Here is a 21,911-nt window from a genome sequence, read left to right as displayed (position 1 = left end):
GTTCAAATTGAGCATATATCTAAAAAGATCTGGTTTACCTTGAAGGGATGTATGCATTTAAGCCACAGCATCCATTTTGTACAGGCATTTGGATACATTTTTTTCTAAAGAAGAAAAAAATACCCCAGACTGTTGGTTTAATTGAAATATATTAGAGTTTACCCGATATTTTGTAATTGTGTAATATTAATTTCCCTAATTAGCAATACTTCATATGCCTTAAAAACCACTTATGTGTCCTTGAACCACTTAACCATCAGATGTTTTAGCCTGCCTTCTTGCTCTTCCTGTTGTCATTTACTGTTGATTTCTAGAGACTTAAAGCTATAGTAGTAGGCTAAAAACTGAGCATGGCTATTGTGATAAGGTGTGGGTTCTCAGAAAGCAGCTATTTGTTGGGCAGTCAGGAGCCAGCACCGATTGGCATCTTCACAGTTCAGCTATAGGCATCGTCAACTCATTGCATTGGTGGTTTATGGATAGGACTAAATGGTGGTATGGTTGAAAGGGTAGGAGGTGTTCACTCTAACACTGACATGTCCACATCTGTCTTCAGATTTGACTTGAAGACATTGCCTGTAGACTTTGTAGAATGTTTGATGAGGTTCTTGCCAACTGAGAATGAGGTGAAAGTGTTCCGGCTCTATGAGCGGGAAAGGAAGCCCCTGGAGAACTTGTCAGATGAAGACCGGTTCATGATGCAGTTCAGTAAAATTGAGAGACTCATGCAGAAGATGACCATCATGGCCTTCATTGGGAACTTTGCGGAAAGCATTCAGATGCTGACTCCTGTGAGTGGACCAACTCTGGCAGGGGAGAGGGTCCAGAGAGATATAGAATCATTTTTTTCTTTTAAGTCTCTTCCAGAATTTGCACATAGCGTCATGGGCTCTAAAGACTCCTTCCCAGAACTTTCTAGATTGCACTTTTATTTTGGTAATTTTTTTTTCACATTGTTTATGCCAAGTAATGTGAAAATAGTGGATTTCCATATTCCGTATTGCTATTCTCCTCCATAGAATGCCATTTTCTGTGTCTACGGATGTCCTCTGGGTTTCCACCTCAGTACATAGCTTTAATTGGAAGCATTGTAAATTTACCACAGGAGTCTTTTTCCTTGGAGATTTGTTATAGTACACTGTGGTGATGCAGAAATAAGAGCCAACCATCTCTTGTCCCTTTGTGTTAATCTGGTAGAGACTTATTAATATTATAAACATAAATATCATAAATAGTTCTTTCCCAGTTCTGTTTCTAAATAAACTTGTTAATTACCGACTATAGTAGCATGTCTGTTCAACACATGTTCTGAGAACTTCTGGAGGTTGATTATATTCCTTTGGTGTTTTGTTTTCATTCTTGGACAGCTCCATTCATTTAAAAACATATTGTCTTACATGATGTGAGGAGGTGGGCAGGGAATTGAGTTCTACTAGAAGATGCTGTGGATTCTGTGCTCTGAGTCCCATTGGTTACAGATTTTGTGATAAATTCTGACATTTCTTCTTATTTCACATACTTAGAGAGAGCTTGCATGTAATGATATGGTTACCTAAGACCTAGCAGGACAAGTTAAATTTGTTATGTTGAAGAAAAATAGAATCTCAGCATATTTAAGGTCTAAATGCAGGTCTGTTTTCTTCTGTGTTAAATTTTTAGTTTCCAATTAGAGTTTCTTATTTTTAACATGTCTCTTTTTTTCACCCCCTTCCTTCCTTTGAATGGAATCTAGCAACTGCACTCAATTATAGCAGCATCTGTCTCTATAAAATCATCCCAAAAACTCAAGAAAATTCTGGAGGCAAGTAAAGTTTTCCTTGTATACACGTAGGGAAGAGCTGACTCCAGCCACATTCTTTGGCCTGGGAATACCTGGGATGCTGTTCTGATGGGCTTCTCTTTCCTCTCTCTCTCTCTCTGTCTCTTTTTTTTTCTTTTGCAGATTATCTTGGCCCTTGGAAACTATATGAATAGCAGTAAGCGAGGAGCAGTTTATGGATTTAAACTTCAGAGTTTAGATCTGGTGAGTGGACTGAAAGAACTATAAGAGCTATATAAGGGACAAAACAACCGGCAGAGATTAAGTCCCAGAGTGGAGTCTGCTCTTGGAAGTGGGGTAGGATGTTTTGATGAAGATTGCTATAAGTGGAGGATGAATGGGTACACATTTTCTGGCACGTCACTGGGCAGCAGGCGCTTAGAACTTTAAAAATACTCAAGCCCTATGACCCAGTGTTTCCATTTCTGGGACTCTTTCCTCAAGAATCTGAATTATGGATGCTATATTTAGTTTATAATTGCAAATAATTAGCAACAATGTAAAGATCCATCATTTTGGAAAATTATTAAATATAACAGTAGTTAATATGACGAACTCTTCTTTAACTCTTAGAATGTTTGTGAAGAATTTTCAAAGAAATAATTTTGTGGGGTGCCTGGGTGACTTGGTTAAGTGTCTGACTTCAGCCCAGGTCTTGATCTCGAGGCTTGTGAGTTCAAGCCCTGTGTCCGGCTTTGTGCTGACAGCTCAGAGTCTGGAGCCTGCTTCAGATTCTGGGTCTTCCTCTCTCTCTGCCCCTCCCCAACTTGTGTTCTCTCTATCTCTCTGTCTGTGTGTGTCTCTCTCTCAAAAATCAATAGGGGTGCCTGGGTGGCTTAGTCGGTTAAACATCCAACTTTCACTCAGGTCATGATCTCATGGTCTGTGAGTTCACGCCCCATGTCAGCCTCTGTGCTGACAGCTCAGAGCCTGGAGCCTGCTTCACATTCTGTGTGTCTCTCTCTCTCTTTCTGCCCTTCCCCCATTTGTGCGTGCTCTCTCTCTCTCTCTCGCTCTCTCTCTCTCTCTCTCTCTCTCTCTCTCAAAAATGAAAATAAACATAAAAAAGTAAACATTAAAAATTGTTTTAAAAAAATGTGTCTGGAAAAGAAAGGAGGGTATAAATTTCATGTACAGTTTGATTTCACCCACGCAAAAAATGCAGGAAAAAAAACTGAATGGAAGTAGGTAAAGATATCAACAGAGGTTGGATAGAATTAGGGTTTTTGTTTCAAAGTGCTTCTTTTTACTTTTCTGTGTTTTCTAAATAAAAAAAGAAGCGGGGTGGGGGGGGCGGCTTCTGGGTGTCTCAGTCAGTTGAGCATCCAACTTCCATTCAGATCATGATCTCGTGGTTCATGGGTTCGAGCCCTGCGTCGGGCTGACAGCTCGGCGCTTGGAGCCCTGCTTCAGATTCTGTGTCTCTTTGCCCCTCCCTCACTCATGCTTTGTCTCTCTTTCTCTCTCTTTCTCAAAAATAAAAAAACATTAAAAAAAAATTCCCCTCTGGATGGAAAAGAGTATGCTGTTTTTCAGAGTTATCTAACATATGTGGGCAGTGATAACCTTCTCCCCCACGGCTGGGGCTAATGTGGCTTCCACATGAGAAGGTTGAGCTCTGCTCAGGCAGAGTCCTGAGCCCTGGGGAGACATGGCTGTTTGGTAGCGAGTGTCTAGTTGGTCCTACTCCTGGCCCCAAGATGGTCGTGTGTGGCAAGCCCAGCTGTTTTGGGTCACGGAGGCTGGGGAATGAGAGAGCTGAACTGAAAATGGGTAGACTGCATTGTGGGAGTCCTGCCACATAGGGAGTACCCGTGTACCACCAGCACCACACTCACTTCTCTGCTCCTTCTCTTTGGAAAGCACTCGGAATGGGGGCTTCCCACTTTTAAGTCAGGGAAAGTCGTATGGCAGATGTGGGGTGGGACGGTTTTGTGTGGGTAGAGATGTGTGAACAGTTTTTGGTGTTGGAGTCCTGCTGGCGTTGAGCATACCCCCTGGCGGAGAAGTCCTGCGGTCACTTACAAGTCAGTTGGTTTAGGGGAGAACACGTCCAGGTTTGACCCTCCTGTGGTTCACTTTGGGGTACCATCCTCCATTACTCTGAGTGGGAGGACTTCACCTGATGGACAACTTTCTCATCCTCTTCTACCCTAACCCTTGTTCCTTTTGTTTTCAGCTCTTAGATACAAAGTCAACAGACCGAAAGCAAACACTGTTGCACTATATTTCAAATGTTGTAAAAGAAAAATATCACCAAGTGTCCCTGTTTTATAATGAGCTTCATTATGTGGAGAAAGCTGCTGCAGGTACTTGATTTCAGCTGTTCATGTTACTCTTGGGTATCAAATGCCTTTAATCATGGATCATGGGGGAACCATTCCCTGCTAAACCACTCCTCGGAACTCCTCTGGAAAGGCAAGGTGATGAAAACATCAGAAGCTCTTTGCTGGGGTACCTGGGCCAGGGTGTTTCCCGCTCCTGGGAGCTATAATGAACAGGGACATAAGGGAGACCCTTCTGTGTCCTGTCTAAAGAGTCCGGTCTCTGGACCCTGGGCAGCTTCTGTCTTCCATTCGTTGTCCTTCTTGTTCTTCTTAGTCTCTTGTTGTCACTTGAAATATGAGAATGAAAATCAAGAAATCACCCCCCGCCTCTGCCAGTTTGAGTTTGTGCTGTCCCAGTTGCTCAGGTGTGGTAGGTCAAGCATTGTGCCGTTAGCCTGAGTGGGAGCTAAATTATCAGTACTTTTGGCTGTTATTTTGCTATGGCAGTTTATGCATTTTTCTCATTTAAATCCTCAGTGATTCTGAGCCAGCCAGGCTATGATAGGTATGTAATGGTATCCCCATGTATACATGAGAAAACTGACATTTTTAGAGGTTAACTGTCTTGCCCAAGGTCACCTGGGTAGAACATGAGCGAGACAGGACTAGAACCTGTGTCTTATATAGTGTACTGTCTAACGTGCAATGTCTTCTCCAAAGGCTGTTACGCTAGAAAAAGGAACAAGATGCAGATTAACCTCAGTGTTGGTTACATACTCTGATTCTCATTTTAGGATCTTGAACCCTGAGCAGCCAAGGTGTTTTTTATAAATTCATATTCCTGAGGTCTGCTTCAGACTTGGTGAATCGAATCTTTAAGGGCAAGATTTTTTTTGACTTCCTCAAAGTAAAATGGCTGCTCCTTTTGTGTTCTTAAAATAGAGCATTCCATACTATTTCATACACGATGGGTCAGATTTTACTATGACAATTTACATGTCTGTTTCAACCTGTGGACTTATGGGTAATATCTTTATTTTTATGTATCTTTGTAATTCCCTTAGCCGCTAGCACATTGATGGGGGGAGTAAGTAAATGAGCGAACGAATGAATGAGATGATGTACTGTTAGCTGGGGTAGGTACCAAGGATGCCCTAGTGGAGACTGAGAGGCAGGTGGGAATGGTCCTTTGTGAAGGGCTATGCAGTGTGGGCCATAGCAGACCCACTGAGGGCACAGGGCTCACTTACGCAGTTACTGGGACTTCTCTTCTGGTGGAGTGATTTTCCTTTTTTCAGGTTTCTCCGCCTAAATTAGGGATTGTTTAGCATCACAATTGTAACTAAGAAAAACGTTTTATAAAAATTTTTGTTTTGGCTGATTTGTTTGGCTCAAGTGAGATTCCCCAAAAGTGTCATTTGAAAAAAAGTCAGAAAGTGGAGAGATTGAGGATCTCTGGCTGGATTGTTTTCTGTGTCCTCTCTCTGGTGGCCAGGTGAGCTGACAGAGATTCTTTATACCTTTGCTCCTTTGCTTATCCAGTGAACCTTTGTTTGAGTACCTGCTGTGGACGTGGCTCTGTCCTAAGCATTGAGGAGTCAAAGTTGAATAAGACCGTGTGAGTCTAGCAAGGGAAAAACATAACTGGCCTGTTCTGTAATTCATCCATGTGCAGAGCGGAATCGGGCAGTAGGGAGCCAGAGGTGGGGCCTGGTCTTCTGCAGGAGGCTGCAGGAATGTACCTGCTCTGGGAGCGTGGCCACACTGCAGATGGAAGAAGGGTTCATTACATTAACATGAACCCTTCAGGAACAGAGTAGGGTTGATGGACCAGAAGAAGCTGTCCAAGGTTGCTTGGTTTCTAGGGGTCAGTCATAACTAAAGTTCAGCATTTAAATGCTACCCCCTGCTGGAGAGCCACAGAAATGTAAAAGAGGTCCAAATCTTGGGCCTGGCACAGTTACGGAACCTCTGAGTCTACAGACCAACCAACAGCTTATCATCACCTATAAGAGAAATGGAATAGTTGGGTATAATCCCAGGATTTGGGGTCCATGGTTGTCTGAGCCCCACCTCTGCCACCTCCTAGCTGCACAATCTAGGGCCACATAACCTATTTATGCTGCCTTTTTTGTTGCTGGCAAATTGGGCTAATAGTGCAAATGAATTAGTGCATATATAGAAATTAATGCAGTGCCCGGAAGTGAGCACTAGTAAATTATTCATATTGTAAGATCTCTGCTCTGAAAGTTGGAAATCAGAGCTACGGCCCTTGAGTAACCCTAGGAATCCACTGAAAACTGGGCTTACCAGCCACACACACTGTGGTTTTGACATTCATGGGGACACTGCTGTCTCTGCTTCAGTCTCCCTCGAGAATGTTTTGCTGGACGTCAAAGAGCTCCAGAGAGGCATGGACTTAACCAAGAGGGAGTACACCATGCACGACCACAACACGCTGCTGAAGGAGTTCATCCTCAACAATGAGGGGAAGCTGAAGAAGCTGCAGGATGATGCCAAGATTGCACAGGTAAGTACTTGTTCCCTGGACACTCATGAGGAAGTGACTGGGTCCCTTAAGCCCACCTGGGTGCCAGTCCTGGCTTGGGGGGAAGATTGCCCTCTGTCTACCGAGGGTAGATTTTCTTATGGAACCGATGACTATTGGACCTGGAAGTGCCCTGTTCTGCTCATTGTCCTCTTCTAATTTGTAGTCTTCACCTCTTCTCTAGAGGCCCATCCCTCTCCCCTTGCCCTCCCCTGCCACTCCGAGGCTCCCTCTGTGTGAGTCCTGTATTCATTTTAGCCAACATGTGTCATTCCTGTGCTTAGCAAAACTCTGTTCCTGCCTAGGGTGTTGGGTTTCTGTAGGCCTTGACCTTGAAATCTCATACTACACTGGGGGTTAAGTGTATACATTTGAAAAACAGCCAAAACGGACTGTGCATGCCATCATAGAAGGGAAGGCGGAGCTTTGTGGGAACTCAGAAAGCAGACGTGGTGCAATGGCTCCCAAACGAGGCTGTCTTGTGCCGGGAAACAGTTTAAGTGGAGACTGGAGCGTCCCTAAGGTGGGAACACCATAAGGAGCATTGAAGCCACGAGGTGGGATTGGAGTCTGAGTGACTTCTAAGATCCCTTCTAAACCATTGGCCTTAGGAAGCTCTCAAAAGGGGTAGCTTCTTGTTTGTATGAAGGTGTGCACAAGTGCAGGGGGTCCCAGAGATGAATTCCTGTGTGGCACTATCACCTTCTTCTGGTCACCTTTGCCTGGGCTTTCGGAGGAAACAGGAGTCCCTAGAGAGTCGTGGGGAAATGAGAGGGACAGATGAGCTGTGGTGGCGGCTGGATCCTCCCTGCTGCTTTGCTGCTGCTCTTCCCCCACAGAGTCAAGTTCAGATGCTCGACTTTACGAAACTCAAGAGAAGTTTGTTTCTTTACAGGATGCTTTTGATGATGTGGTGAAGTATTTTGGAGAAAACCCCAAGACGACGCCACCCTCTGTCTTCTTTCCCGTCTTTGTCCGGTTTGTGAAAGCCTATAAGGTAAATAGGAGCACGGGGTCCTTTAAAGTCTTCCTTGGCATTATTTCTCAAATGGGTGTCCCCCCAGAGCTGTGCCGGAGTCTCTGCGGCTGTGCAGAGGCCTTCCCTGTCCTTTAGGCAGCTGATCTGGGAGGTCAGCATGAGGTCGCGGTCTCCAGTTCTGTGGAGGTCCTCACCCGTGAGGCTTCCTTTCTCTACGCAGCCAGGACTGGGGCTCAGCCTGAAGGCAAAAGCTCTTGGCTGCCCTTTGGGGCAAGTGAGACACTCCAGGACCATCACTTCCTTCCTGACCGTTCACTCCTGTGGGCAGAGTGAAGGACTTAGAAATTCCAGGCCTCCCGTGCAGTTGTGGGACAAGTCAAGGGAGCAGACTCAGGCCTCCGGCAAGGGCTCTGTAGCTGCGGTCAGAGACAACCTGCTTGGGTGTGTCCTGCCCAGGCCTTTAGGTCATCCAGACCTTTCTCTAGTGTGGACTGAAAGATGGCACCAGGAAGGATAGTTACTGTCTGTTTCCTCATCTGGACCAATAATAGCCCTTCCTTTATTTATTTTTTTTTTAAAGTTTGTTTCTTTTGAGAGAGAGAGCATGAGTGGGTATGGGTTAGGGGCAGAGATCGAGGCGGGGGGAGAGAGAGAGAGAATCCTAAGCAGGCTCCACACTATCAGTGCAGAGCCTGATGCAGGGCTCAAACTCACAAACTGTGAAATCATGACACCTGAGCCAAAATCAAGAATCGGATGCTTAACTGACTGAGCTACCCAGGCGCTCAGTGGCCCTTCCTTTATTTTTTTTCAACGTTTATTTATTTTTGGGACAGAGAGAGACAGAGCATGAACGGGGGAGGGGCAGAGAGAGAGGGAGACACAGAATCGGAAACAGGCTCCAGGCTCTGAGCCATCAGCCCAGAGCCTGACGCGGGGCTCGAACTCACCGACCGTGAGATCGTGACCTGGCTGAAGTCAGACGCTCAACCGACTGCGCCACCCAGGCGCCCCATGGCCCTTCCTTTAAATAGGATATTTGACCCAATCCAGGGCTATGGTTTTGAAAAATCATGTGACCCAAAGAGGTATGTGTTGGAAGAATTTGTTCCTGAGAAAGAAGGACCGGGAGGTGGGGTGGGGGGAGGCGGGGTTGAGGGGGGGCGTTAAGGGATGTTCTTATACTTAGGAGATATTGCAGACATTGCACTCCAGGGTTGTCTACCCTATAACCTTGGTGGAAGAAGGAAGAGTATGATCGGAGGAGGAGGAAGAAGGTGGCAGGGTCATCATTTTTGAGAAACATCCTGTCGGGTATAGTGGGTCACTTCTCTAGCTCCAGAACTATCCTTTGGCCTTTTACTGAAATTCGGAAGGTTACGTTATTTAGCCATCTTCTCTCAGCATGGCTTTGTGTAGCCGTGATAATCACAAGCTGTTGGCAAAAGGAAAAGTGGGGATGAACCCAAACACGGCAAAAAATCACTGGGAGCTGTGAGAGGTGAGAATGTCATCGGTCACCAGCTGCTGCTGACTGTGGTACCCTAGGTTCACCGGGCTGGTGATGCCAGTGTGCTGCAGAGATCACTCAAAGTGATTCTTGTGATGTGCTGGGACCACACTTAAGGGAGGCTGGCTTCAAAAGAGAGAATGCCCAAGAGGGCTGAGCTGAGCTGAGCCTGTTTGATTCCATGTCCCAAATTTATCAGACTAGTCACTCTGCCGCCCTTGGGGAGGAGTGAGCTGTGGGGAGAGGCCTGAGAGTGTCACTCAGGTGAGACCCTTGAAAGAAATAAGAGGCGAATGAATGGAGATTCCCCCTAACCACGGGCACAAGGAGAGGAATCTGAACTCCTGCTTTCAGAGAAACTGTAGGTAGGTGGACAGATTCTGGAAGCAAAATAAACTCATGTGACAATCACGGACCAGAGCTGCCAGAAGTCCCACATCTGTGGGACTGAGACTGAGGAGCATTGTGAGTGGAGAAGGGGGTCATCAGGAAGGGATTTCTGGACCAGAATTGGAATTGCTAGGAGATGTCCTATAGACCAACAGTGAAAGCCCGGATCAGAGCCCTGCATAGACTTAAGTGGTAGATCTTGTAAGCTTTCTGTTCACTCTGATTCCTGGCTCATCAAGATGGTCTAAGAGTGACTTTAAAAGAATCTTGATTGCCATCATTCCCACTGATGTAATCTTTGGGTTCTTTTGATTTGACCCAGCAAGCCGAAGAGGAAAATGAGCTGAGGAAAAAGCAGGAACAAGCACTCATGGAAAAACTCCTGGAGCAAGAAGCCCTGATGGAGCAGCAGGACCCAAAGGTGAGAAGTGCCTGACCCCTGAGACTGTCCTCCTGGGAGGGGAGGCCCTCGTGGTTCCTCGAAGCCAGCAGGAAAGAGGGGCAAAAAGCCGGATTTGCACAGGAGCCTTACAGCTTCCTTCTAGAGCTTGCAGACGTGGCACATGGATTTGTTACTCACTACTTTGTTCAGCATACAGTGGAATGAGGTGAAGAGCATGTTTGTGTAGCATTTCCAAGTTTACGGAGATCAGGCACTTAAATCTCAGGTGGATATACAGTGAGGTCACACCAGATAACCTGATGAGTAACTGCTTAGTGTCCAGGGAAGGCTTCATGGGGTTGCCGTTGGTGCTGGCCATGAGAGTTGGAGGGCTTCGCTACAAGGCATGGGGAGGAGCATTCCCTGGAGGGAAGCAGCCTAGGTGAAGACCACAAAGGCTGGCAAATCAGAGTGTTCTTCATCATGGTCCTCTGCACCAAAGTTTAAGAAGTCCATGGTTAATACCAGCTGTCTCTTGTGGCTGCAGGATCCAGCCTTCCCACTGCTGCCAGCTGGAGTTTTGTGTGTGCTTCAGAGAAAATTTGTTTTCGTCCCAGAAGCTTTCTGAGTTTTTCTGTGGGCAGAATGTTGGAATGGTGCCATTTGTGTTTTTGTCTGAGGCTGCTTATTCAATGATCACGCACATTTGGACCAGTGGTGCTGGTCCCACTAATCTCTGCCATTTTTTTTCTGCTCAGTCTCCTTCCCACAAATCAAAGAGGCAGCAGCAAGAATTAATTGCAGAATTAAGAAGGCGACAAGTTAAAGATAACAGACATGTATATGAAGGGAAAGATGGCGCCATTGAAGACATTATCACAGGTAAAAGATATTTTCTCGTTGTGGCCCATAGAGACCCCACTGATCTTACCCCTAGTGAGCTACTCGCCCATTGTGCTGCTGCTTTTATCCAGGCCTAACAAGTTCTTCAGGTGACTTTATTCAGGTCCAGAATAAAGGGGAACTCCATGCTAGTGTTAGAAGCATATTTATAGTGACTGTATACTGCCTGTCAAGGAGACCCAGCACTCTCTGAAAAATCTGTTTCTCATTATCATTGGAATGTTGCAGATTTCACCAGGCCCGGCCTTCTGATGGTTTTCCATTGTCTTTGATTTGTTAGCCTGCTCCATTTTCTATGTGGCCACTCCTACCCAAGTGCCTGGTTAAAATAAATACTATGGATAAAGCCCATGCAGGGTTGTGTACTAACCGGAGTCAATGCACATTGTTCCAGCATGCTCTTTACGAGCTTTTTTACTCCTTCAACGTAACTGAGGACAGTAGGAAATAAGGAGCCGGTGCTTTCATTCTAATGGGCCAGCAGGCTGCTAGCCCACGGTTTTCAGTGAGTGGTGCCTAACCCAGCCTGGTCCTTGTCTGATTAAGTTGTAGCCTAATGCTTGCTGCTTGAATCCGTTCTGAGGAGATACTGCATTCTCTTACAGATCGGGAAAGTAATTTGAGCCACTACCTTATGACTGTGGCTACTAGTGACTTTCCTTTCTTGTCTGTTGCATATGAATACTGTTTATTAGCTTCCAAGAGACTTCAAACTTTTTTTTTGCTGTAGGAAATTTAGAAAATATGCCACGCAAAACTGTAGAGAATAGTATGATGAGTTCCCATATGCTCATCACCTATTAATAATTTTCAACTCATGGCCAGTCTTGTTACTTGTCTGCTTCTGCCTGCTCCCCATTTACCAACCTGTAGGATTATTTTGAAGCAAATCTAAGACATACAGTTTCATCTGGTTATATTTCTGTTGGCGTCTTCAAAAGATAAGGACTATTTAATAAAGCAAACAAATACAGCCATAGTACCATTATCACACACCTCCAAAACTAACAACTTTTTAATATCAAATGTGCAGTCATTAGTCACATTTCCTCCATTGTCCTAATTTTTAAGAAATGTAACTTTCAGATTTTTGACTTCTCAATTTTTGTTAATAGCTCAGTCAGCATCGTAAATAGGGATAGATCCCAAACCACCAAAATCACAATTTTTTTCCCCATAAGCTCAAACCCAAGGAAATAAAATAGGTAAATAAATCACTAACAGGAAGTCAATAAAGAGTGGCCAAGAGAAAAGCCGTCTCAGTCGTCAGTGGATAGGTAAGTGGCCGGTGAAGTGCCTCGGTATGGCGCACACGTAATCTGGACACGCATGTCTGCCAGTGTCTCATTGTTCACTCTGCAGTGACTTGCAGATGGCCCCTAGGGAAAGTCCCCATTGTTTAGCCCCCCTGTTGTTTCCCCCACACTGAGGGAGAAGCTCTGCTCTGAGCAAGACCAGGAACAGATCTTTTTGGGTAAGCACCTGCTAGCCTCTGTGCCGTAATAAGATTAACTGCAGGGAGACGAGCATCAAGCCTCGCATATTAAGAACTTAGAGTTCCTTTTCCATCAGTCTGTTCTCCATGTCAGTGACACCTGGCTTGTAAACTGAGTGAAATGTCCAGTTTCTATTTGCCTGACCTAATCGTTCAGCCACCATTGGAGGTGAATGAGTATCGGCTTACAGAGCAGGTTTTATTCTCATTAAAATACTTTCCACCCACCAAGCCCCAGACTGACTAACTCTGTTAGACTTTATGAACTCACTTGGGTATATATTGCCTTTCCCTCCTTCCCTGGCCACCTCCCCCCTTCCCCCCCTCGCCTTCCCCAGGTATGATTAACAAAGCACTAACCATGTACTAATATGATAGATCTTGGCTCTTACTCTCTGCTGTTTGTCTTATTTGGCTATCATTTTCAATGCAGTGCTGAAGACTGTGCCCTTTACTGCTCGCACCGCCAAGCGTGGCTCTCGATTTTTCTGCGAACCTGTTCTCACTGAGGAATACCATTACTAAACTATTACTCTTTCTCACCTGATGCTCTTAAAAGGTTGCTACAGATTTTTTGACCTCTTATGCCCCTCTGTCTGTCTGTTAGGGCCACCCAATATACCAGCATGGAATTGCTGTCTCCACCATGTTATATTTTATGTTGCCTTCACACTGCATGGTTTTGCATTTCAGTCATTACTGCTTACTCACTGCCACTTTCAGTATGTCTAGGAATCCACACAGCTATGGTGGTCTGAGTGTGAGGGATTTGGATTAATAGAATTGCTTGCAGAAATTTTTAGAAAAACACTATAAATAGAGCACTACTTTGAGAATTAGTATTCGGCCCAAGTAGGCAGTTACAAGTCTTTTGGGCTAGTGTCTTTGAACACAAAATGATAGTCATGAATAACAGTAACTACCATACCTAACATTTATTGAGCACTTGCTATTTTGTCATGAATGTACAGATATTAAACCAGCCTCTTTTCTGTACTCACTTAACATGCTTTGATGAAATGAGCTGTGTGCAAGTGCTCAGGAATGCAGAGTGCTCTAAAGTTGAAAAATGATTTGCAGAAAAAAGTGTGAACTACACACAGTTGTAAATTGGGTCTTTCTTAACTCTCTCATACCATCTGTAGCCATCACCCACAGCATGATGGAGCTCATGGTATAAGCAAGTAGCCCTTTGGACCTAGAAATCTGTATAAGTTGATATAGGCAATCCATAGCTGTATATTCCACGTCTTCTCCTGAGTGTCATGCCCACATTCAGATATCACGTTGGAACAAGGCTGTGAGGCAGAAAGTGAAAACAAAGGCTTTAGGAGCTCTCCATAGTCTTTCCTCATTTGTGCTTCTTCACTGTCACTCGGTTCCATGTCAAATCCAGGGCATTTCTCTTGTGATGAGATCATATCTGGACCTGCATCTTTGGTCAGGATGGTGGCAACTAGAAACACTAATAGCAAAAACCTATTCTCGGAGAATGCCACTGTTCTTAGAATCAAAACAAAACAAAACCCCAGATTTTCAAGAAGTAACAGCCTGCCCTCAGTTCCTGATGGCTAGATAAGAGACAAACTTCTCTGCAGGGCCCAGTTGATTAGAAAATGGATAAGAGAAGCACATATTCTAATTGGAAATGACCATTAGCTTCCTGTGCTGAGATTGACATGGAACGGGGTACCTGTTTTGATTGTGGCATTAGCTTGTCTGTGAATTGCGCTTGTTATGTATGTGCCTCTGTCACTGAGGATCTCATAGGATGTGGTGTGTGATTGCCCACCCTGCAGTGTACTTACCCACCAGTGCTTATTAACAAGGCTAGACACTGTCATCTACTCAGCTAATGTTCCTGTCAGCTTTGCTGCTGGACTATCATTCTGGAGCCATATTTCAAAGCAGCTTGGATTTGGGTGGTCAGAGGGGATGGGCGGGAAGATCCTCTCCTCTTTCCCTTGTTTTATCTAACACCTCTTGTATTAATGGCCTCCCACTCTCTTCCTCTGTTGGCTAACATGCCGGGTATGTTAAGCACTAAGTTGAATTGCTTTCCATTTTCATCCCATTTTTACTTAACCATCATTTTGTGTTTTTGTTTTTTTTTCTGTTTAGCCTTAAAGAAGAATAATATCACTAAATTTCCAAATGTTCACTCGAGGGTAAGGATTTCTTCTAGCACACCGGTGGTGGAGGATACACAGAGCTGGCAAGCATCACTTTTTACTTAGCTTCCTCCTCTCTCTGTATGCAGATCAGTGGTTTCAGTCTATGGCTGAGGGTGATACTGGTGAGAGTCTGACCAGGGAGAAGTCTTTGTAACCTCGCATTTCAGTGATGTGAGGCAGAGCCTCTCTGTTGGACTCTTTCTGGCCTGCTTCCATGTTGTTAAGTGTGATGGCTTGGGCAAGGGTATTTGCTGATGATTGTACCTGCTTTGGGTGCTAGGCTGTCCTTCTCCGACCCTTTTCTTGGCCTTCGAGTTAAGCAGTTAACCTCTTTTGATCTGAAGAAGTTGAGAGCACTTCCTGGCCGGGGAACATGATCTTTATGGCCTTTGAAGATGATGATCTTTAGAGTCAGTTGTTCAGAGGACTCAGGCATCACAGAGCTACAAGTCACTTAGCCAGAAGTGGAATTCTGAACTTCCCTTACCACTCTGGGCCAAGAAGCAGAAGCTTGAGTGGATTAAGGCATACAAAACTATTCTTCCCTTGAATTTAGAAGGGCAGGGTACCAAATTCCAAGGAGTCAGGAGCTTAGGTCTCAGCACTGACTCAGCTCCAGTCTTTTTGCCATGTGAAAATTTGGGCTCAGTGTTGCCAGGCCCTCCAGTTTTCCAAGGGAAATCAGAAATCTTGTCTTTTATATTAATTATTTAAAGATCAGGAAACTGTATTTAAAAATACAAGTTGGAGGCCAAACATTCTGTAGGCCAGATATGGCCCACTGGCTCCATTTTCAAGCTACTTAGTAGGTAAAGGGATAAACAAAGATTTGATCTGCTTTAATTCTGTTGTTTATGTTTCCCCTTCAAGATATAGAATGTTTCCTAACAGAAGTCAATAATATTAAGTTAATGAAAGGGAAATATATACTAATTAAATGAAACAGTGGGAAAAAGTACAAAGCCTGCCCTGCCCTATCAAAAGCAGCTTACCTGCGTGCTAGGCAAAGCATGTTTTCATATTAAAGAATACTTACATAGAATAAAATCCCTTGTTCATGCCACTTTATCCCATTAGAACAATGGCTTCTTGAGCCAATATGCAGTGATTGGTTCACTTATTCAACAAAGCTTTGTTGTTGTTGTTAATGTTAGGCATTTTAAACATTCTCTTTTAACATTTTAAACAAACTGGAAAATTGAGGAGGGCCCGTTCAACTTCTTCCCTCCAATGAAAAACAGGAACTACCTATGGCAGGACAGAACATACAGAAATAGAGAATTATTTTGATTTAGTGATTATCTTTCTTTAGTGGTTAATTGGGCATTATGTGTCTAATTCACGAAGTAAAAAATGGACTTCACCTAATATTGAATAAAAATTATGGAACCTCTGCAAAATAAGCATAGTGTCCTTCCTGGATTAAAATTTCAGGTAAGATAGGACAGGGCTTATTAGTTTTGCAGTTTAAGATTCATTTTAATTATTGTTGATACTCAGTTTCCAGAAAGAACAAAAACAAAAAGAAAACTAAGCCACAGCTTTTTCCAATTGAAGAAACACTTCAAAATAAGACTCCAGCTAGACTCTCTGGCCAGTGACAGGAGCAGTTGCCTCTCCTCTGTATTTTTCTAAAAGTTCCAGAATCACACCAGTATTACATCCTGCTTTGTTTAAATATTGAGGGCAAAGTACATGTCCTTGGCTCAAATACTCAATGAATTTTGAAGGGCCTGTTAGCTGACTCTTCTACACAAGCTGCTTTGATTGGCTGCCAGCTGACTTTTGTCTTGCTTAGACACATGATACTAAAGGTTGCAGTTCTCTTATTGGTAATCTTCTCTTTACAGATCTTAGAAACCAACCATACAGACGAGCCGATGCGGTGAGGAGAAGTGTCAGGCGGCGCTTTGATGATCAGAACTTGCGTTCTGTTAATGGTGCCGAAATAACCATGTGAACCTGAGACCTGCCTGTATGAGTAGAGAGTGCGTGAATGAAACTCTCCACATGAACTTTATGCGCTACCCTTTAACTGTAACCTTGAACATTGATAAAATAATCTAAGGGCTCAGATTTAGCAAACACATAGGAATTTAAAAATGATGGGCTCTCCTTTCAACCTTTGTTAACAAGTGCCTAAAAGTGGAAGTACCTGCTCAGATTAATCAAAGCAATAGGGTTTGATTTGATTAGGTATCTTTTTACACCAGTATATTATCCAATTTTTTAACCAAAATGTAAATTTCGTATTACATTCATTATCTGCCATTGTGATTGTCCCATGATGGCACACCCTGGTTTCCTGATAAGTTGTAAATAACGTGGATGTAATCTGCTCTGGGTTTCCTTTGCTGAGATGTCTTAAGGAATTTTGTGTTTTAGCCATACCCATCAACTTTGTATTTTAAAGGGCTTGCAACATGGAAGAAGGAAAAGGTCACATGACAGACTGCTGTCCATAAGCAAGCCCCAGCGAAGTACAAACAGGATGTATTGCAGTGGCACAGGATAAGTCCCTCAACTCTTATCTCCTTACACATTCTACTTCTGTGCTAGGGTTTTGATGCCCTGTGAGAAAAGTTCACCGGTGTGAATGCAAGGATATAGTGGCATACAGATTTGTGTAAGATTTATTTGCAGTACTGTGTTCTTCAGCTAGAGGCAGCTTTTAAAAAAAATAATGCAAATGTATTTATTAATTAGCACTAAAATTAACATCTCAGTAATCAGTATTAGGATTTCTGAGGACTATTATGGGCCAATCCTGAGAATAGAAATTGGTGCCTTGCTAGCCAGGGAGAAGCTCACTAGCTTTATCAACAAGCATTCAAGATTACTTCTGCTAGCTAGTAGTGTTAGTTAACCCAGCCTTATTCTGACAATCGCAAGTTTTTTTCCCCCTTCTTCTTCCTTTTATAAATTGGATATATTTTGCGTTACATATCAAAGCTAAATTCTTGTATTTCCCACATTACTTTATGGGAAATTGCAATTAAATTGCTTGAAATATTCACATTGGGATTAAGCTTACATGATAGGTAATGGGACTAAATCAATGGCCAACTAAGCCACTGTTATTTTTCCTTCCTCTCTGGCAGGGCACTTGATCCATTCCAAAGTCAGAAACTGGACTAAAGCTAATTTGTACTTTCCATAATATACATTCTGCTTCTGGCTTACCTTCTTGGTACATTACATCAATATATTAATTGTAAAGTTTATTGTATAGTATTTAACCACTGAATCTTATTTTATGTTGTGCTTATGTGAGCTCCTTGGTGAAGGTCCCATTTTCCTTGGATAATGTGTAGTTATATGATCTCTTTTTAAATGTACAGATATTTTGCTATAAAATTGGTGCAGTTTTTTATGGTTTTTACACTTTAATTCCCACCTAAGCCTCTGGGTAATATTGTAAATATTGTTTAAAAATGCATCAGCCAGCCTGTGCTATACAATCTGAATGTTATTTTAACTTATAGGTTTTTTTTTTTTTTAATATATATATTTAACTACAAGGACAGTTTAGGGATCAGTTACCACATTTCACTTTAGCATACCTATTTACAAAAAATTACTTTTAAAACTGCCACCTGCTAGCACATTTTCATAAATGTGTACTTTAAAAAGAACATGCTGAGATTTTGTCTGTTGACTCAACATTCATTTTGGTGAAAAAAGCAATTTGACCATGAGCTACAACACAAGTAGTCGGCCCTTTATCACAAGCAGCTGTTTTCCAAAGCTCAGTGCTAATGAGCATATATTAAAATAATTACCTATTTATTAATCTACAGATAGACAATAATGTTGGCATGTTCTTTTGTTTATTAATGGGCCTGCTTCTTAGCAATATTAGAAATGTTTTATAAAAAAGCAGTTCATGTTACTTTTCTGGTCTTTTCATGGCATATGAGCAAATAAACTATTTACACTACTATTCTGTAATATGTTGTGATCTTTCAGGGGCATACTTTGGCAGGGGGTTACTAGTTCCATGGCTCAAACTCAAGATACAAACTCTTGATCACTTGCTATATGGAACATAGGAACCACATTTTCACAGTGAGGGATACATCTCCCAACCATTAATGATTCTGTTGCTTCCAGAGAAGCACTTTTGTTTGGTGAAGATATTGCCTCCCCCAGATTTGTTCAATGAGGATGTTGTGTGTATACAGACAGGTTATGTGTGGACTACAGAGGTAACCAGGTAACCTTGCAACTGACAACCACATCAAATGGTTGGCCAGGTATGTACAAGCCTTTTGGCCTCCATTGCCCAAACATACTGTTATTTGTAGTGATAATTCCAAGTCCTCACAAAAACTTACGTGCAACATTCAGTATAACTTTTTAGGGAAGCAAGGAAATTTGATATATATTTTTTAATGTTTGAGAGTGAGAGTGCGGGAGGGGCAGAGAGAAAGAGAATCTGAAGCAGGTTCCTGGCTCTGAGCACACAGCCTGACACGGGCCGAACTCACAAACTGCGAGATCATGACCTGAGCTGAAGTCGGTTTGCTCAACTGACTGAGCAAGCCAGGTGCCCCTGAAATTTGATATTTTAGAAAACTGTCCGAGTGGCTTTAAAACAATTTTCTTACAGGGGCATGAGTTATTTAGTTGTTGTATTAGGTTTTTGCTATCAATTCAGTGGTCTCACTGCACCACAGTTATACAATGTAGTTGAAGCTTTATTTTTATAGAGAAGAAAAAGTTAAATTTCACTTAGTAAAATTCTCTAGTTTGTGCCTTCATGGTATTAGAAATAAGATTTTTTCATTAAAAAAAATTTTTTTAATGTTTATTTGAGAGAGTGAGCCAGGGAGGGACAGAGAGGGAAACAGAATCTGAAGCAGGCTCCAGGCCCTGAGCTGTCAGCGTACAGCCCAACGCGGGGTGCGAACCCACAAACTCTGAGATTATGACCTGAGCTGAAGTTGGATGCTCAACCGACTGAGCCACCCATGTACCCCAAGATCTTTTTTGTAAAGTAGGCTTCACGCCCAGCATGGAGCCCAGTGTGAGGCTTGAATTCATGACCCTGAGATCAGGACCTGAGCTGAGATCAAGAGTTGGATACTTAACCCACTGAGCCACCCAGGTGCCCCAGAAATAACATTTTTAATATTATACAAATTTAGAACATTTTCAAACCCAAACCACAGCAGTAAATGAGGTAGATATGGTTAGGTGTAGGCCATTATATACCATTAGTAACATTTAAGTTTTAATGTTTATTCATCTTTGAGAGGGAGCACAAGTGGGGGAGGGGCAGAGAGAGAGGGCGACACAGAATCCCAGCAGGCTCCAGGCTCTCAGCACAGATTCAGGGCTCCAACTCATGAGCTGTGAGATCATGACCCGAGCCGAAGTTGGTCGCTCAACAGACTGAGCCACCCAGGTGCCCCTAACCACATTTAAAGATGCTTGCCCATGACTCAGAATTAAGTCTCCTGATTCCCCACTCCAAGTCCTCTAAAAGTCTAAATTCTAATCCACTAAAATTCACTGCAATGAATGTCCAAAGGGCCCTTCTGACTCAACAAGGCTCAGCCCAGAACGGGACTTGATACATCACTGTGGTTCAACATACTGGATTTTGTGAAATTACCTTTTACATTGGAAGATATGCTTTTATAATAGCTTCACAATTCACATACCAATTAATGTGATAAAACTGCTCTTAGCCCTAAGATATTTTAAAAAATTTTATAAGTGTCTGCAAAAACGATTGGGCCGGTATATGAAAGGATTAATTTTTCTCTTAAAACTAATACCTGCTCTATTTTCAAGAAAAAATCTGAAACTTGAAAAAGTGCATCAAGTTGTTGACAGACTTTCTTTGGTCTAATTTTTATAGAGAAAATCAAGTATGACATTGAGGAAACAATGTGGGCATCTAGCCTCTCACAGCAGAAAACTGCATATGAGGGGTGCTTAAATGAAAAGTTGACACAAATCCAATTTACTTAGTAAAAAGATGTCATTTTTTTCTAATAAATTATATTTATTTACAAAAGTCTAATTTTATATAACTATTAAGGTTCTTTACATCAGAACAATATATAAACAGAAGAGAAAATCTGGTAATTACAAACACAGAAAATAGAAACCTGTTCCCCCTATTATTACTCACCTTTCAGAACAAATTTTCAGTTTAGTTGTAGAGAGGTAGGCAAGAGACCAAACCTACCAAAGTTTCAGGCAGGGTCAAAATAAAAGAATATTTATAAATAGCACATTTTCGATACCCCAAGGAACAGCATAAAAGGGCATTAAGAAATGGCTTTTGGATTCTGATTAGGCAGCCACTCTGTTTCAGACTATCAATGAGAACTGGGGTGGGGAGTTGTTAGTTCCCCTAAATTGCAAACGGCAATAGGCCATTATACCTGGGGCAATTACCAGTCATTAACAATAACAAGATGGCCTTGAAGCATAGATCCTATGGAGTCACAAAAGCAGTTTTTATGTAGCAAGTCTGAAAAGCACAGAAAATCTACTTAAACTTAAGGAACTTAGGCCAAGGAGACAAGCTAAATAAAATGGAGAATGGAGTGTGTAATTGGAGCCCCATTTTTTCACTTCCCATACCTCACGCTTTGTTGGAAACAGCCTGAAATAATTAGTTCTCAGTTTAGAATTTAGGAATTTTGTTGTTTCCAGCATGGCCTTTAAAGACTAATTCTGATCTAAATTACTACTTTTGAACTACTATAACTTATGAATATGAAAACTATGTTTTAAATCACAAGGGATTTCCTTTCCTACTCAAAACCACATGGAAGTAACATGTTCTAACAAGCTTTTGGAAATTTCTGCAGTAAAAGTGACAAGGTACAATCACTAGAACTTGTCCTCAGTGCATTTCGATTATGTATGTGGCTTTAGTTGTGGTTTAGTATAGATTATTGCATGATGCTTTCTCAAGCATCTCCTATAATGCAGAGGCTGGGATATTGGGTAAGTCTGTCAACTAAAATTTTACATCCAATGTATGCCTACTGTGTGCCAGGCACTGTCTTAATCCACAGGATATAGAAGTTAATGAAACACAAATCCCTGTCTCCAAGGAACCTATCATCTAAGTCCAAACAACTGAAAAACTTAAGACCAAGGTAAGATTTAATAAAGGTAAGAATCATTAGACTGAAATATGCTATTAAGCCTATTTAGAACACAGTTCTGTGAAAAACTACTCATGACATTTTGCTTTTCCTTTACATAGAGTACAGTTTTTCCTAGAAAATATGAAAGAATTAAAATTGTACCTGGTACTGAGATACATCCCCAAGGGAAAAGCAGCAGCCTGATTTAAGATACAAGGAATTAATGTGCTTTGCCTTATGTTGCTTTTAGAAATGTTTATTTGGTTCCTTAGTTTTGTACTTTACATTTAAATTACATAATACTCTTAAATATTCTATAAAGCATT

At 42.4% G+C, this 21,911-nt stretch overlaps 1 protein-coding gene across 6 annotated transcripts in view; it reads left to right on the top strand.

The window, feature by feature from the left end:
* FMNL2 (formin like 2) overlaps positions 1–18,410 on the top strand; it is a 311,789-nt gene extending 293,379 nt beyond the window's left edge. For 3 of the 6 annotated variants that reach the window (XM_047870896.1, XM_047870891.1, XM_047870894.1), the window contains 9 exons: positions 557–791; positions 1,733–1,801; positions 1,943–2,023; positions 3,999–4,128; positions 6,453–6,616; positions 7,530–7,631; positions 9,836–9,934; positions 10,654–10,777; positions 16,318–18,410. In XM_047870896.1, coding sequence (XP_047726852.1) covers positions 557–791; positions 1,733–1,801; positions 1,943–2,023; positions 3,999–4,128; positions 6,453–6,616; positions 7,530–7,631; positions 9,836–9,934; positions 10,654–10,777; positions 16,318–16,427 — 1,114 coding nt within the window. In that variant the 3' untranslated portion in view covers positions 16,428–18,410. Of the gene's footprint in view, positions 1–556; positions 792–1,732; positions 1,802–1,942; positions 2,024–3,998; positions 4,129–6,452; positions 6,617–7,529; positions 7,632–9,835; positions 9,935–10,653; positions 10,778–12,726; positions 14,375–14,414; positions 14,509–16,317 lie in introns of those variants that run through there. The other 3 variants (XM_047870893.1, XM_047870892.1, XM_047870897.1) reach the window with 3 other exon arrangements.
* Positions 18,411–21,911: the final 3,501 nt, after the last annotated feature.

Source organism: Prionailurus viverrinus, chromosome C1 (genome assembly GCF_022837055.1).
Source record: "Prionailurus viverrinus isolate Anna chromosome C1, UM_Priviv_1.0, whole genome shotgun sequence".
Lineage (NCBI taxonomy): Eukaryota > Metazoa > Chordata > Mammalia > Carnivora > Felidae > Prionailurus > Prionailurus viverrinus.
Note: the sequence above shows the minus strand (reverse complement) of the source record. Positions and strands in the feature narration are given on the sequence as shown.